At 48.4% G+C, this 16,279-nt stretch overlaps 1 protein-coding gene across 2 annotated transcripts; it reads right to left on the bottom strand.

The window, feature by feature from the left end:
- Positions 1-2,610: 2,610 nt before the first annotated feature.
- Positions 2,611-16,164, bottom strand: LOC109307415 (golgin subfamily B member 1-like). Of its 2 annotated transcripts, none has more exons than XM_019531336.1 (11): positions 16,016-16,164; positions 13,818-13,851; positions 13,174-13,334; positions 12,417-12,498; positions 11,530-11,710; positions 11,369-11,436; positions 9,898-9,974; positions 8,217-8,317; positions 5,765-5,859; positions 5,141-5,272; positions 2,611-2,828 (listed from the first exon to the last, which is right to left on the bottom strand). In XM_019531336.1, the coding sequence occupies exons 1-11, from the start codon at positions 16,079-16,081 to the stop codon at positions 2,686-2,688; spliced, it is 1,140 nt and encodes a 379-aa protein (XP_019386881.1). In that variant the 5' UTR covers positions 16,082-16,164; the 3' UTR covers positions 2,611-2,685. The 2 variants fall into 2 exon arrangements, with proteins under 2 accessions (XP_019386881.1, XP_019386882.1); XM_019531337.1 differs by lacking the exon at positions 16,016-16,164 and adding an exon at positions 15,042-15,267.
- Positions 16,165-16,279: the final 115 nt, after the last annotated feature.

Here is a 16,279-nt window from a genome sequence, read left to right on the forward strand (position 1 = left end):
GGATTTGTTTTGACCCGGAGAACCCTTAAAGCTGGTTTTCATACAAGACCTGCCCTTGTGTCCTACATTTAGGTGAGCTACCTGTCCTTGCTGCCAAAGGAGGGAATGCCAGCTCTCGGCTCTGCAACAAGAAAACTCCAACCACCCGAGGCACAACTTCAGAATAATCGGAGCCGAGTGAAGCCCTCAGCCCTGTCCACATCATCCTACTTGACTGCGAATCAGGCCTCCTGTACAGGTTGAGGTAAGAGGCCCTTATCAGCAATAACCATGGTTAAAATCTCTATGGGGGAGTCTAGCTCTGAGCTGCCCATAAACAACATTGCTGTGTAGGATCCAGGCTCTTCATGGACTTGTGCATTTTTAAACCATGTCCTTGGCCCATAGTTCCCAAACCTTTGGGCTCCACAGACTTGCTGCCAACCCTCAGCTGTTTCCTGCGGACCAGCTGCAGCCTCAGCACCAAAGAGTTTCATTGACAATGCTCTAAAGACACACAGACTTCCTGTAATTTATGGACCATGGATCACAACCTCAGGGCCACTAGTGGCCTGAGACCACAACTGGAGACTGCAGTTGGCTTGCATGACCCTGCCTATCAGACTCCCTGTTTTGTGTCCAAGAGATGTGTGGGGGTAGAGAGCATCAAATGCTGCTTTGCGTCCAACGTGCGAGGAGCTAGCTTACTGTTTAGCCTTACTTCACATGCAGTGATTTTCTCTTAAGGGGCACAGAAGCCTGGAAGCCTCCAAGCCCAGAGAGGTAACAACAGAATAGCAGTAGCAATAGCTGGGGGGAGATGGACCGAAACCCTGGCTTCTGCTGCCCAGCTCCCTCTGCACTCATGGGCAGATCCAGACCCATGCCCATGGTGCTAATGAAGGAAGAGGTAAATAAGTTGCCCAATGCATCCCAGCAGCCTAAACAGGTCTCCGTGTTACAGTCTGCTTGGGATTAAAACGCTCCTGCTGCAGCACCCACTTGCCAACACTCTTTGAACTATAATGGAACATCTGTTGAGTTAATCTCCTGCAGGGCAATTCCTCCCCCCGCATTTTAATCCTCTCCCCTTCTAAAGTGCTTTTACTCTGAAATTAGACACGCTGGTTGGGTTGCCACAGATGATTCTGGCAAGCACAGAAGCGTTCCCGTTAGCACAGGCCTTTCCCAGGAGCTGCAGGAAGAGAGAGGAGCAGCGTCAGCCCTCTCTGGCATGTGCTTAAAGCTCAATGTTGTGTTAGAATCGCAGGCTAAATTACAGGCCTCATCTGGAACAAGATGAGGCTCGCGGGCTTTGAACACATCCCAGTCGGATTGAGGCTGTTAGTGCGACTGACTCAGCGAGGAGGGTTTTGCTGAGGGCAGCTGCAACCAAACTAAATTAGTGCCACTGCCCCACTGTTGTAACATGGGGGAGTCATTCAGCTGATCTGTGCCTCAGTTTCCCTACCTGGCAGATGAGGATAAAAGATCTTGACCACCTTTGCAAAGCACGCTGAGCCATACAATCGAAACACCACACCCATGTACAGCCTTGTTTGTGTCTGTCTGGAGGCAAGGGAGTCAGGTGTCCTTCAGGAGATGGCAGGGAGTTTTAAAGGGAAACAACCTCAAACAATTTTCACACAGCCCCACTGAAACATCTGCACCCTGATATTCCCTAGCATCTTGTTTAGCTTTAGTTTCTGGAATCCAAGATCACCAAACACAGCGCCAGGCTCCAGTCTAGGCACATCCAAGCCTCCCCGCCCAAGGGCAGGCAAGCTCCAGTAGCTCCTATTCACTGCCCCTTGGCCAGAGCAGGAATGACCACCCCATCAGGACCCTGGCTCTCCTCCCCTGACCACTAAGTCTTTCCAAGCAAACACCATCCTCTCCTCTCCTGCATTCACTACAGTCATCGTAAAATCAGAGTCACTCCACAGAGAAATCAATTAAAACATCTAGATGCAAGGCACAGATCGGAAGAGCAGAATTTTATAAGACACCTTTTCCTCACTGCAGCCATCTTCTCCAAAACCAAAGCAACTTTCCTCTTGCAGAAGACATGGAAATGCTGTTCAACAAAGGGACCTTCTCAGACCGTTTCAGATCCCCCGGGGAAGCCATGGCCCAGCACCTGGCACAGCTCAGCTGCTTCTCCTTGGCTCTTAGCTGACCAAGCAGATTTGTGCCCAGCAGCTAAAGGTCTGTTGTGTTCTCTCTACATGCAGGGCCTGGCTCCACAGACATGCCCTAGACTTGAAGCTAAAAAAGAGTTGAGCCAGAAGTCCAACCCCACACCAAGAAACCCCACTGCTGTCTTCTAGAAAAAGAGCATTTGAATGCATCACTGAAGGCACTGCACACCCAATGCTATCAACGTATGCAACCTGCCTTGGTTCCTTCACAGCCCACCATGCTGGTGACTATGTGCAGGGTCAGCTGAGGAGCCTGCCCATTCATAGAATCAGAGAAAATGGTGGTTGGCAGGGACCTCATGAGGTCACGTCCAGTCCAATCCCCTGCTTAAAGCAGGACCAGCCCCAACTACATCATCCCAGCCAAGGTTTTGTCTACCCGGGTCTTCAAAACCTCCAAGGATGGAGACTCCACCATCACTGTAGGTAATTCCAGGAGGCCAATTCCCTTTCCACCTTTAATTATTTTATTATGCGACAGAAGCAGGCTTTCTTTGGCTACACATTACAGGTCATTCAGGTTAAGTTCAGGCAGACTGTCTGACAGGTCACTGCCGAGGTCCTCATCCTCATCCAGCATCCTTCCGGCCTCCTCTCGTGGCATGCTTGCTTTCAGCTCCAGGCTTGGGGTGGAAGTATTTCTGGAACCTACGGGGACATTGCGGAGAAGTTAGCGATGCTCTGAACCTTGTTCCTGAGAAACCAAGCTCAAAGCATTGAAGAGAAAGTGGCTTGGAGGAAGCTGCAGCCCCTAGTCACAGCCTCCCTGGAACTGATTCTCTGCGTGTCTGCAGTCACTGATGAGCTCCAACATCCAGCAGTACCCAGTCACCTTCTCCCAAGGCAGATAAAATACAAGTAAAAATGCCAACTACAGGGGTTTGACTAGAATTAGGTGCCACTCTAAATTAACCATGGCCCCAAGCTCTTAGCAAACTGCCAGTGCACTCACTGGGTGCCCTTGCTTTCATACTAATTAGGCTTGTGGTTGCTCCTATGATATAAATATGTACTGCTAATAACATAAGATAACGAACTTCCTGTTATAAAATGGTACATTTTGCTTGACACAGAACTTTGCTGAGTAAACATTAAATTCAATCCCTGGCGTGTGCCTGGGAATGATACTGAAGAAGGGAACTTAACCCTTTGATGTGGCATGGAGAGAATGCCTTAGGGAATGTCCTAACAGCAGCTTGACATGTTACAACTGTGTCTGCAAAGCAGTTAATTACAACTGTCTGCAAAGCAGTTAATTGCAGCAGCTTTGTTAATAAAGACTAAACCAGCAGGATTAGTACTTGGAAAAAACAGCAAGGCAGCTTAATATGCCTTAAACTCCCATTCATGAGCATCTTAAGCACCTTACCAAAGTAGGGCATGAATGTCCTTAAAAAGAATATTAACCACTTTGTTCTTGGGCCTGGGATTTCCCCCGAGGCTAAATATTACTGCAAACACGGGGGACTTTAATATCCCAAGAAACAACTGTGCAGATCCAAAGAGATAAACAGGTTGAAAGAGGAAACTTTTTGAAGCTGGTAATTCTCACCTTCTTCCTAATCTCACTGAGTGCCAGCACCAACCTCAAAGAGGAATGACAACATTAAAATCTGATGCCTACCCCCACCAGGGGAAGTATCAGATATCACAACTGGCCTCACACCCAACCAAGTGTTACCCCGAAGCCAGACTGGGTGGGGCAGGGGGGAATCAAGGAACAGATGAGAACATATATATACACTGCCCCAGTCTTTGGCAAGGCAGCACTGCTCACAGGGCAGTGTATTTTTAACTATGGCTTGTGTACTTTGATATTTTTTCCTCATCAAAGCAAGCAGCAGAAAGTGCCTTGGTCCAGGGGCCAGCCAAGTGCAGTTTCACAGCACAGGCCACAAGCAGGGTTCATCTTTAGCACACAGCTAGGACAGACCAGACACCTCCACGCAAAGAGGCGCCTGCCATCATGGTGCACGCAGGGAAATGTCATCTCAGGGCTGCTACTCAACAGCTCAGATGCAAGAGGTTGATGGTTGGTTCTGTCTCATGCACGATACTTCTTTTTGACACAACACCTTTGATCAAGCCTAACAGCCCACAGACAACGAAACTCAAGGGCACGTCTACCTTATAGAGGTCCTGATGCAATAGGCATGCAGGCAAACATGGCACAGCCTCCTGGTGGAGACAGGGAGTGTGGCCAGCAAAAGGGGGTTTTCTGCTGGTGTAGCTACATGATCTCAAACTGCTGTGTCCAGACTAGAGCAGCACTTCTCAAAAATGGGTCACGAGAATGTAGGAAAGCATGAACAAACTTTAAAAATGGATTAACAAACTTTAAAGGAAAAAAATCTGAGAAATGGTGGCTTTTTCCTTGTAGGCTGGCAGAGTTCCAGCCTGTGAGGGGCTGCTTAGGAGCCCCCCCATGCCCAACATCCCCCCTGCCCCACATATTCGCCCCCACCCCACACACTAGGGGGTTGGGGCCTGGGGGCACTGGCCACTGATGTTTACAAATGGGTCCTAGTACAAAAGGTTGAGAACCACTGGACTAGAGAGTGTTTCCCAACATAGCTGCATCAGCTAGGGGGTGCGATCTTTTCCCCACTAGCCACCTAGGGTAAACCTTTGTTGTGTAGGTCAGACCCAGGACCAGGAGAGCAAATCTGTTAGTGAGTGGAGAGCTGGGATTAGAACCCAGAAGTCCCAAATCTATTAGTACCCTGATGACTGAAGCACCCTATATTTGGGTGTCAAATACCTACCAACCAGTCCTGGCACAGCTTCGGGGCTCTGATCCAATTGTTAGTGACCTCAGTTTAGGGTTCACTAAGACATTGGAAGGGAAAGGAAGCAGGACGCATACAGGGAGGTCTTCAGGCATTGGATATTCACAACCCACTGAAAATATTATAATCTTCAAATACCAAGGAATTTTACAGCAGCCACGCTATGGTTACCTTCTGGCTCCTTGATCTCTGCGGTGCTGGAAAGCTCATCGGAGCTGACATCTGTGAGACTGAGCTCAGAGGTGGAATCATCAATCACGGAGGAAGTAAACATCTCCTTTCTCATCGAGTCCTTGATTCTCTCTAGGAGAAATGCACCGAGAAGCAGGATAAGCTGAAAGCTGAGTCCATGATTGAAGGCCAAGGTCTAATTCTCTGCTGCCTTTGATTTGTGCTGTCTCTTGTACCTGGAAAAATACTCCTAACCTGTTTGAACAGTCTTTCCCTCGTACCTGGCACAGGTGGGAATGGCTATATGGGCAGACAGGTCCCAAAGCACATAACCTTACATGGGATGCATATCAAGTGGAATGCCCTTGCACTGAATTTTCCCAACCCTGACTTTCGTGAATGTACAATTAACATAAACTTCCCAGGAGAAATGAAAAATCCCAGACTCCTCAGCATCCTTCCTTGCCTGATCTCCTCCCCAGTTCTGGATATATCAGGCACCCCCTCTGGAATAGACTAAAGTGACATGGCTATGACTCCGAGCCAGGCAGCTTCAAAAATCAACAACAGGCTCCAGAAACAAATCCCCAGAGCATCAGTGATGTAAAAGCTCATGCTATTTACTTTGACAAGCTCTCTTCTTTCCCATGAGCTTCATAAGTGGCTTTTCCTCCAAGCACAGACTTTTCATTTGGTCTTTCAGGTCAGTGACTGTAGATCTGATGGAAACAAACACTGATCAGCTTCAAGGACAGAAGCATAATTCATTTTTGGGGGCAATTCTAAGTGGGATTTTGGCAAACTCCCTCTATACGTGGTTTATAGCAGCTGGATGCAGTTCTGAGCAACTAATATTATATAAGGCAGAGACATAACGGAAACAAGAATCAATATTTAACCACAAACTACAATAAAATCCCATTATTGGAGATGGCTTCCAAGTTAATATAATGTCCTCCATGGTGGTAAGCTATAGAATGGCAGAGAAGTCTGGTTTCTGACATTAGAGGAAGATTAATCAACATGAATTTAATAACAGAGCCCTGCTGAGCTCAATGCTGAGCGGGAACTAGGTGTTATCTCGCGTATTTCCCAGTAATATTGGTTCTTAATGGGGGAAGGTGGGGAAAGGCATCAGAGGAAAAGGACAGAGGCAAGGCCCCTGTGTTATAATACCAGCTCTGTCATTTACTCATGGTGCAACCGGGAGCAAGTCATGCCACCTCGGCATCTAACCTACACAGCTGTGAAGTGAGGGGGTCATGTCCCCGTACATTTCACAGGGGTGAGGGAAGGGAAGACTGCAAGAATTACCTCAGTATCTGAGAAGGGCTTTGTGCTCTGTGGATGCCATAATACCAGTCCTTGTCAGCATCTGTCCAAGGCCCTGCATCACAAGAGGACAGCTCTGTGCAGACCAAATGCCATTGGACAGGACACTGCTGAGTGGTGGGAAGAGCTCCTTCCAGCAGGTGCTAAGGATGCTGCCACCAGCAGCCTGTCCTTTTTCTAACTGCGGTAGCTACGTTCTGCCTTCCTAGGCTGCTGCTGCCCCACAGTCCTGGGGATAACGTACTCTCCACTTCCTGTCCCAAACTGGCACATAATGTTTCTGTTGGCTGGTAAAAGCCTGCCAAATCCATAGATATTTCAAACAAAAGCCTCTCTGGAACAATATTTACTAAGCCTAGCATTGCTGTATCACAAAGGACTTCAGTATTAGACTGATGATGATGAATGGGACTGCTGTGGGCAGAAGACTCCTCTGAGAAGGAGCTGTCAGGGATCAGTGACTGACAACAGAAGGATGGGCCAGCTCTTCTGTGAAACATTATCCTGCCATGGTACTAGGGTATGTGGGAATGAGGGTTAGAGAGAGTCCCACCATCTTCAGTTAAACCCACATCAACTCCTATACCTGGCAGATATCCCAGGACAGCTGGGATTGAACAGAGAAGGGTACAATTAAACAAAGCAAGGCAGATGCAAGAACTGTCAAGAGAGAAACTCAGACGTCACCATCCTCCCCAGGGACCAAGCCAAAGCCCACAAGGCCTGGTGGAGCAAAGGCTGCAGACAAACGGCAGAGCCTGTTCCCACTGGTGGAATGCAGTGAGAGAGGAGAGGAGGGCAAGCTCGTAAACAGCTGAAGTTTAGGCAAATCAAGCGGGCATCTCTTCTGAGAGGGGCCCTAGGCGAGAGGCAGTTCCTGCCGAGATGACAGGAAATGAAGGAAGTAAAGGGGGAACCACATGGGTTAACTCCGAGACAGCAGGATCTTCCAGTATGTCAGGACCCAGGGAAAATGAGCAGGCACCATTCCACAGTGCATCCCCACACAGGGACTGGGAGGCCCAGGGGAGCAGCTGTCTGATACAAAACCTTTCATCGCCAAGGCCCCAGCTCAGGGTCAGCTTAGCGTGGGAATGGCAGAAGTCATTTGCACTAGATGGCTGCTTCATGCCGATGTGAAACAAACTGGAAGTGCTCGACCTGGCTGTCAACGTATAGGTATCCTTCTCACAAAGGGACACCAACACCAGTCGCCATGTTGGATGTCTTGGCAAAGAGATCTCCAATCAAATGCAACACCTGCCCCAAGCCAGAGATCTTCTCCAGCATAGGGGACAGGCTTGAATTGCAGCAAACCATGCCCTGTGTGTTCCAGGCTTAAACAGGGGACTTGAACCTCCAGAGCTGGCAACCCAGCACCTTCTGCATTAGAAAATTGAGTACCATGGTCCCACCCTGGTTAGTGTGACTGGAGAGGGATATTTTCTACCCCTAGCCTTAGTCGGTACAGTGCCAGTTCCCTTACACACTGCCTTGACATGGGACCCTAACACTGGAGGGGCTGCCTGAGGCTCAGATGGGAGTGCAGCCTTTGGCTTCTCTATGACTGCAAACAAGGGGTCTCTTGGTGCTAGCTGGGATGAGAGCCCTTGGGAACAATAGCTGCACTTGGACACATACCAGCAAGCGTGGCAAGGGGAGAGGAGTCACCCCACCATGCAATGCACACATACACAGTGCTGCATTTCCCATGAGACCCGCCCCTGGCAGGACACGTTCTTACTTGACGTGGCTGAGCTCCTGCTGGGTGCTCCGCGTCTCCACCTTGGCTTTATCCAAGTCGTGAGACTGAGCTTTGTAGCTGTTCATCAGATCTTCCAGCATCTGAAGAGAAGAGGGGACACTACCTCAAAGGACTCTTTAAAAATGGTCCCTGGTTCTACCCTGCAGCTCTGAACCCAGCAGAAAACAGACATCCGACTTGCACTATGGGAGACTATGGGCCTGAAACAGCTCCAGAAAACAGAGCCATGGAGACCCACAGCTCCATGACAAGGAGCACTCCACCCTGCCCACACAGAAGGCAGTATTTATAGGCCATTCCCTCATGAAGCAACAGGCTGCAACATAACGATCACTTTCTCAGACGAGTCCTCCTTAATGCACATCAGGAACCACTCTGAAGACCTCTTGCTAGCCAGGTTTCACCCACAAGCTCTGTGTTCCTCCTCCCCCAATAATACAGTCAATTTGAGAACAAGCTCAGCCCCTCTTGGACAGGTTACTGTATGGAGAAGGGGCTCTACAGCAGGTGGGTTCTGAAAAATCACCAGGGCTGCTGCCTGCTGAAAATTAGCACTAGATCTTTTCGTTAGCTCTGGGGTATTTTAGGCCTTTCAGAACTCTGCCCCCTTCATCCCCATGTCCTGGCAGCTACCAGTCGCAACTGTGAATGCATCCACACCCTAGCATGGAACATCCTTCCTGGATGGGCTTCTAAAGGCACCAGACCTCTGCTCTGAAGCTCCCTCACTTTGCCTGTGGTGCCAGCGGGCTAAGTGGGGCTGGGGGAAGTCAAGGTGTTTACATACAAGTACCCATGCCTTTTTCCCAACTAGGTACACACACACACACTCCTATATACATGTTGAATAAACCTGTCTTACCCACCCTTTACATATCAATCCCCTTAGAAATGTGTATGTACTGCATACATACTGCATAGCAGTCTCTTGTTTGGGGTCTGTACTACAACCTTGATATTAAATAAAGAAGAAATAAATTCCTTCCTTTCAGAGATTGTAATCACACTGATATTAATGTTCCATATACAGCAACCAGTCACCCACATGTTTGGAATCTCAGAAATACCAACAAATTGTGTAATACCCTCACAGGGAGGACTGTTACAAGATCAATGTTTAATCCCACCAACATGGTCACATAAGGAGAAAAAAAAATACAACCACCACACCCATGCAGAGACAAGGGCTGGGTCTACTCTCAGCAGCAATGAGAAGATTGGTAAATGTAAGCACCTCCCAGCCTTTGTCAATGTAGCACCAAGCATCATAGCAATGGTAAGGCAGCAAACCTGGAAAATAAAGGCTATACAGGAGCAGGCCACCAAAAATTGAGATCTTTGCTCCAGTTTTCAAGAGGAGCATAAAGTTCCATGAAGTTCCTGGATTCTCTTACCATGCTGGTCCATGACAGGAGATCTTTCCTGCCCCCAACTGGTGATCTGTGTAGGGCTGAAGTACACAAATTCACAGCCATGCAACTTTTGCCCATGCTATTAAAATGGAAAATTCTATCTGTATGTGGGTCTGATGACATCTGCTCCCATAAGGAATCCTACTCGCCCTCTTTCTGCCTTTCCCCGAGGCAATGGGTTCCACAGGTCATCAGAACAGCACATGCTTAGATTTTTCTTGGGAAAAGTGATCCAGTAAACAAGGTACCTTGCAGTATCGACTTTGAGTTCTCTTCATTTCATCAGTTGCAGACATCTGATGGAATAGATCCTCCTCTTGCCGGTCTGAGAAGAAAAACAATTTGGCTTTGCCTGGACAGAGACAACTAATTGACTTGATTTGGTCTTGGGCATAGCTGAATTTGCTTCAATCCTATGCCTGTTTTTAAACAGCCACCTCTATATTCATGTGTCTGTGCAGTCTCAATAAAAGCTCAGAGGGCAACTCTGATGCTAGAATCATTTTCCACTGAGAACTCATCTGCACAGTGAGCACAGCCTGGTGGTCCCCCCTGGGAATTGTGTGCAATACCCAGTGCCATTACTTTCATAAGTGTATAGAAGGCTCAAATCAGAAAGGTCTTTTTGGCCCAAGTTCCTTAACACAGTTTTGCTCTGAATCACTGATCAAGATGGCAGTGGGATTTTGCACATACTGCCTACTGTCATCACTGAGCTTGGCGTATTACAAGTAAACAGTGGGTCAACCTGCTTCCCAACAATGTGTCTGTCTTGTCTATTCAGATTGGCAGACTTTGTAGAAGCATGTGGTCTTGCACTCTGTGCTCACACTGACCGAGTACAACCGGGACCCAGTCTTGGCTGAGCGCTTTAGGTATCCCCAGAATGCAAAACAACGCAGTATAACGAGCCTGAGATCCGAGATTCAAGGCAGGTATTTTCATTTTCTTGCATCGATGCTAAAAAAATTCCACAGCTCAAACACTACCCTTCGTTATAGGGAGTATATATTGCACAGCCTCCAGAGGGATGCCCCCTACTGTTACCACAACCCATTACCAGAAATTCCAGAGCAAAAATAAAATCCTGCACCCTCTTCTACAGCCATATTAGCTCTGGGACCTAACAGAAGTGAAGCAGGTAAAACAGGTTTTGGTGACTAGTCAGCAGATCTGACAGAGGGGGGCTGATGAGTAGGAAGGGGTTGTTACAGTTGCTTTTAAGACAAGATGCAGAGTTTGATAATCTAAAGCATAGGGTACTTTGGGGATGGACTTTTATTTAGGCAAAGTACCACCAGATAGTCGTCCCCAAGAAAGGCCAAGCAGGAGCGCATTTTTTCCTTCCCAGTATTTTTGTCTTGTGCCATTTTTTAAAAACATAGGTATAGAAGTGAGTGAATGGCTAGTGCACTGCAACAGTGCGCCCTGCAGGCAAAGACCATCTTCCCAGGCACCACAGCACAAGAGACTGCTCTCCCACAGTTCTGCCAATGTACTGCATGAAGTGCATTGGGCCCGCTTTGCCACAATGTCCCTTGCTGTCTCCCTCCCGAATGGGGACTGTCAACAGAACTAAACACCCCAATACTCCCAACTGAGGACCATTTCCTCTCCTGGTCAGGCTCCCAAGACACTGCTGGCTTGTCGTGCCCAGGCAGTGCCAAGACACCCTCTCTGCCCGCCCACCCCCAGTGAGCAGTGCAGAGCATCACTTACTCAGCGTGTGCTTCAGTTGCTCTACCTCTGTCCTCACACATTCATATTCTTGCCACAGAAGCTTTTTGCTGCAAGAAAAGGAAGAGGGGTTACCCCCTAAGAGAAAAGGGAAGATCAGCCTTTGCTCCATCAGCCAGGTTGCTGCCAGATGCAGTACTGACCTCTTGTGTATCTCTTGCAGGATGCTGGAGCTGGGGTACACATTTGGAGTGCAATCTCCATCTGGCTGGTGAAACATTTGTTGCTGCAGGTTATGAAACTCGCTCTTCAGTCCCTCAATCCTGTGTCCCAGCAGGGACTCCAAGCCACTGTGAGGACTGTTCTGCAATCGATGAACCTCCCCTGCAACAGCAAGTGGAAGAGCAGGAAGCAGTTAGGTCTCGGGCATGTCAACAGAAAGGGTGAAGATGCTGATATAAAACTGCCAGAGGTATTGAGCACCTCTGCTAACCCTCGCCCCGCCCACCCTGAAAAGGGGTATGGCACAACCAGTGTCAGTTTAAGAGCTCCCCACAACCCCCCAGCAAGCCTGCTGGGCAAGAGGAGAGTTCAATTCTCATGGCCAATCCTATACAACTGATTATTTCAAGCAGAATAGGTAACAAGCACAAACCAAAGGTCAGAGCTGACCTCCTATGAGCATCTGTGTCAACAAAGTTGTGTGGTCTAGGGATGAGAGAAAGGGATTTAGTGTTGGGACATTTCATTTCCAGTTAGGACACTCGAAAGGCCAATTGCTTCAGCTGTGTATCCTGGCATGTAACAAAGAGCCGACACCCCTGATCCTTCCCCACACAGTGCTCAGAGGGTATAACAAGTATCACTAAAAGGGAAAAACGAGACAATCGGACTCAAGGTCCTGTGGTATATCTGACAGCCTTGGCTCTCCCTGTTTAGCAAAGAAGAGCACTGGACTGAGCCCCACTCAAGATCTATGCTCGCAGTCTGCTGTCTCACCAACAGCACCCCGACAGACAGGGACACAATCTGTATAACAAGTATCTCCAAGCATCTCACAGTGACCTCAAACTGGGCAATTCTTCAGTACCTTCCAGTTTATTGATTCGCTGCTGCTGAAGCTCCCTCTCCTGTTTCAGTCTATTTACGGACTGGGTGAGGGACTCAATGATCTGAAGGGAAGACATAAGTTAGAACAAGTCTTACATAAAAACGATTTAGGCTAAGAGAGGACTCCGCTGGCTAGAGCAAAGAGTTCGCTTGAAAAAATGGGAATGCCGATGGGCCCCTACAGACTGACTTGAAAGCAACTCAACTTGGCTGAGCAAGACAGACCTCCCTGGCTGGGGGAATGTTGAAGGGCAGCCTCTATACGGTACAGTGGACCACAGGAGAGCAAATGAAAGCCAGTGCTTCTAGGGACCTGCTTTCCTTTAAGGGACATGTGAACTGGCAGACAGAGTATTCATATAGCTTCTGCCAGATGAAAAAGCCGGAGATGTCACTGCCTACCTATCTTCTAAGTATGTCACACTATAAGGCCTGTAGCACACTGCTACAAGAGACCCAGATCCAAGCTTGCAGCTGAAGCCCCAGACCAGCAGGACATGGGATGCCACACAGGTAATATGCTCTCCCCCAGGATGATGGAAAAAAGAAAACATCCCATATCTTTATGCAGAGACCATTCTAGATGTCTCAAAGAGCCTCTACTAGCTCAGGGGGGACAGGTTTTCATATACCATGTGCTGGGTATGCAATTGAAAGGATGTGCATTACTACTACACTAGCAAAAGTCATCTCTTTCCTGTTAGCAGAGATAAATGTCACAGTAAGTCTGGGGTTACCTTGGCTTGAGAATGCAGCTGACTGCGGATGGCTGCTAGCTCCTCTGCTGCCATCCTGCAGTGTGGAAGACTTATGCAGGTAAGACACGGCTGCACAGATCTGGCCAGGGATTCATCAAATGCAGCGTCTTCTGTGTTTATTTTATCAAGCAGAAGATCCACTAAGAGATGAAAAGCAAGAAGTGTTACTAGGAGCTGCAAGGATAGGAACCCCCTGGGGTTTTCTGCATTCTTAAATTTGCTGCTGCAGATGCCTAAGGCAGGGAACTTAGGAAAAAGCCAAGCTGAAGCTGTACAAGTAGCCAAGCTGAAGCTGTACAAGTAGCGGTCAGATTCTTTCCTGTTCCTGCTTAAATAGTGCAATCGTACACACTCTCATTGGGAAAGGCTAGCGTGTTCACCCTGGAACTTCTGCCTAAATGACCCACCCAATCTCCAGTAAAAAAAGGTTTGAAAGGGTCTGCCACCTGGGGTAAGAAAAACCTGGATTTTGAAACCAGGGCTTTGGCAGCTCTTACGAAACAGAGATAAAAATAAAGACAGTTATAGCTATCCATTTGAAATACAGAAACAAAGCACTGCTGTGCAATGAAATGCTAGATGCTCTAGCGCCACATGCTTTAGAAAGTTAGATGAGGATTTACCTTTGGAAGAGATGCTGGTTGTGTTCAGTCGCTGCTGTAAGGGATAAAGAGAAACCAGATGATGTAGTAAAGATACTAACACCTGCTTTCAGCAAGAACAGGTGAGAATTGCATACCTAGGAAGGACAGGCTTCACACACTGCCTGCAGAAGAAACCTGGCATAAAATCCAAGCCATCGCAGGGGATAGGCCTAAAAGAACGAGATTGAGAAGCGCTCCCTTGTTGCTCAACTCACCCTGCAAGCAAACTGGGCTGAAACAAGAGCAATTAAGTGAGAAGATGACAGAGAAGTAGAGGGTTCAGGTCTGCTAGAAAAAAAAGCAGGCATCAAAGTGTTCGGAAGAAATTTGCATTTTTAAATATGATTTTGCAGTGCTGGGCAGCATTGGGACAGTTACAAAGAAAGGAAAATCTATGGAGTTCCCAGAGCCCTACACAACCATAACCAAGCTGACAAGGTACTGCATCCTTTACCCCTTCGTTAACTGCTTAGGATCAGCATCAGTAGATTTTAAATTATATTTGCACCTAAAGCACATTTCTATAACCCATGTTCTAACCTGGGGCAGAGCTAGGAACAAAACCGAGGAATCCCAAAGCCCAGTTTCTCACCCTGAGCGCTGAGCTATGCTCTCTTTAATAATATTGCTACTGCTTCCTCTTTAACAGAACTCCCTGCCATGCTTCTAGCAGCAATAAAATATACACATCAAAGCAGCACTTCCTCCTTTCTGCAAGTTCCTTTGCTTTAATCAACCAGCGATCACAGTAAGGAGGCTACCTATGTTTTTGAGAGGCAGCGGCAGGTCTTTACGGAAAATATTTGTCTCAGAGGAGTAAGCCCCTTCCCTCTGAATTACGATGTATTGAAGGGTCTGTAAACCTGGTCAAATAGTCCATCACAATACGGGATTAAACATTCTTGGGGAAGGCAAAAAGAATCGCTCTTCAATGAACAGACTAGAAAGTACTGTAGAGAGTTAGTTAGTTAACTGGTTAGTAAAAGCTGCAGAGTGTTAGTTCCAGATGCGTCTGCAATGCACGTGGTGTCCTGGTGGATTTTATTAGGGCAAAAAGGACTCAATTGCGATGGTGTTTGCTATGCTACCACCTGTCCGATTCCACAATTTTCTAGAACACAGGAATCACAAGCCATGCCTCCCCAGTCCAGCGCCCTACTTATGCTGAACCCCCTTCCTCTTCATTTTAAGGTGAGTTATCACCTATCCTGCATGCTCACATGCTTGGCACGTTGGCAGAAGCACTTTCATTAGCAAAGGAAGCTTTATTTGCTACAGTCAAAGACAAGAGGTCCTGCATGAAACTGATTTTTTCAGTTGACCAAGTACTAGCACCAAGAATTTAGTGAATCATTTACGAATCTGAAACCCACCACAGGAGCACAAACAGCTACAAAAATCAATCCCCGAGACTTGACATCCAGTGGTCCACAACACTGCCAGCACTGCACAACAAACTGGTTTAAACAGCTCTTTCCCAGAGCTGGAATCTTAGTGATGTGTTGGAAACACAGACAACAGGGGCGGAAAGGCAGCTCAGGTGGTTACGTCCAGTCCAACCCCCTGCTCCAAGAAGGGCCAGCCCCAACTCCATCATCCGAGACAAGGCTTTGTCTACCCAGGTCTTCACAACCTCCAAGGATGAAGACTCCACCACATCTCTGGATAACCTGTTCCAGTGTTTTACTACCTTCCTCAGGAGGAAATTTTTCCTAATATCCAACCTCACCTTCCCTTCCTGCAGCGTGAGCCCATTGCTCCTTGTCCTGTCATCTGCCCCCACTGGAAACAGCCCAGCTCCAGCCTCTCTGCAGCCCCCCGGCAGGGAGGTGACGGCTGCTGTTCAACCCCCCTCGGTCTTCTCTTCTGCAGACTCAGTCAGCCCAGTTCCCTCAGCCTCTCCTCACCAGTCCTGTCCCCCAGCCCCCAACTGTTTTCATTGCCCTCTGCTGAACTCTCTCCAACGTGTCCACATCCTTTCTGCAGTGGGGGCCACGACTGGACACCGGACTCCAGATGTGGCCTCCCCGGTGCCGAACAGAGGGGAAGGATCGCTGCCCCCATCTGCCGGCAGCGCTGCTACCAGTGCAGCCCAGGACGCCGGTCGCCTTCTTGGCTACACGGGTGTGCCGCCGGCTCACGCGGTTCGGGTGTCCAAACGCTGCAGCTGAACTTGCCTTTATTTTGGCCACGCTGGCATCTGTCTCAGTCAGTATGGAGTTCAGCCGCGTGTCCCAATTCATGCTGGTAGGAGACCGGGGCTTTTAAGTGTTTACTGTCGCCAACACAACCCGGCCCGGCCCTCGAATGGGTCTGCGGGGTGCAGAGGAGAGACCTGGGCTCCCCAGCCGGGGGGCATCGCCGCGTTACAGGGAAGCAGAGAAATCAATGGAGGGGAAGGGGCAACTGTGGGGGGCTCCTTTCTGCCCCCCTCACCCCCC

Source organism: Crocodylus porosus, unplaced genomic scaffold, assembly GCF_001723895.1.
Source record: "Crocodylus porosus isolate Cpor-Errol unplaced genomic scaffold, CroPor_comp1, whole genome shotgun sequence".
Lineage (NCBI taxonomy): Eukaryota > Metazoa > Chordata > Crocodylia > Crocodylidae > Crocodylus > Crocodylus porosus.

Excerpts from the sequence above, each read along its gene's own strand:
- LOC109307415 (XM_019531336.1), bottom strand. The coding sequence starts at position 16,081 with ATGAATTGGGACACGCGGCTGAACTCCATACTGACTGAGACAGATGCC. Across the intron at positions 11,711-12,416 it reads GCGAATCAATAAACTGGAAG|GGGAGGTTCATCGATTGCAG; the intron begins GTACTGAAGAAT and ends TTGCTGTTGCAG. Across the intron at positions 9,975-11,368 it reads GCAACTGAAGCACACGCTGA|ACCGGCAAGAGGAGGATCTA; the intron begins GTAAGTGATGCT and ends TTTTCTTCTCAG.